Here is an 833-nt window from a genome sequence, read left to right as displayed (position 1 = left end):
TTGCAGAATAGGCGGGAAATTACTCTACGTTTAGTTGATTTATAGCCGTTGATCTCATTGGTTGTGTGCAATTCGCTGATTGGTGGAAAAGGTTCGTGTGTCAATAAAAGAAGTCAGGAAATTCACGTTTAGCCATAAGCGAAGTCAAGTCAACCACATGTACATTGCCGTGTGGTGTGTTTTATTGTGTAAAGAGAAAATTCGCATTGAACCGTAAACTAAGGTTAACTACCTGTAAATTAGTGTATGGTGGTTTTATATATTGGTGTCACCCAAATATTTGAGAGAGCTCGTGTGTTACTTTCGGAGAAATTTCGTACTAATAGGGTAGCGAAGTTAAGTGCGTCTAAAACAAATGCGACAAGTTTAAACAAGTGAAGTGAAGTTTTTATGGCCTTCAATTACAAGGCATAATTTGCGACTACTTAGAAACTATTACATTAAATACGAACAATGGCGGATGATTTAAACACGCGAAATCCTAAACACGAACACAATGTTTAATCATGTTTATACATTTTCACATATTTTTTATACGATATTTACATTCACGTAATGTAGAGTAACCGTAAAATTGGAACTGCCAATCAAAGGTGTCATTCATTCTACGAGACCTAGGAATTTGTATCGATTTCTCTCCTCAAGAGTTGGATTGCAGTACTTCGAGTTTGGATGGCAAAGGGGATATCGCTGTTAAACTACTGCCCTATTTTTGTCAGAAATGATGAATATTCTGAGGATACGTACGGGCGAGAATAATTTATTTTCCGGTTGCGAATTTTCCAATGCGAATATGCTGGAGGTGAAATACTTCGATCCGGGGGGGGGGGGGG

General features: G+C 38.1%; 1 protein-coding gene across 1 annotated transcript in view; it reads right to left on the bottom strand.

The window, feature by feature from the left end:
• Window positions 1–239: 239 nt before the first annotated feature.
• The window catches only part of LOC116178414 (glutenin, high molecular weight subunit DX5-like), a 1,351-nt gene continuing 757 nt past the window's right edge, over window positions 240–833 (bottom strand). The window contains exon 2 of the mRNA XM_031497901.1: window positions 240–346. Within this exon, the coding sequence (XP_031353761.1) occupies window positions 240–346 (107 nt within the window). The remainder of the gene's footprint in view (window positions 347–833) is intronic.

Source organism: Photinus pyralis, unplaced genomic scaffold (genome assembly GCF_008802855.1).
Source record: "Photinus pyralis isolate 1611_PpyrPB1 unplaced genomic scaffold, Ppyr1.3 Ppyr1.4_LG8, whole genome shotgun sequence".
Taxonomy (NCBI): Eukaryota; Metazoa; Arthropoda; class Insecta; order Coleoptera; family Lampyridae; genus Photinus; species Photinus pyralis.
This window is presented reverse-complemented; position numbering and strand designations above follow the sequence as displayed.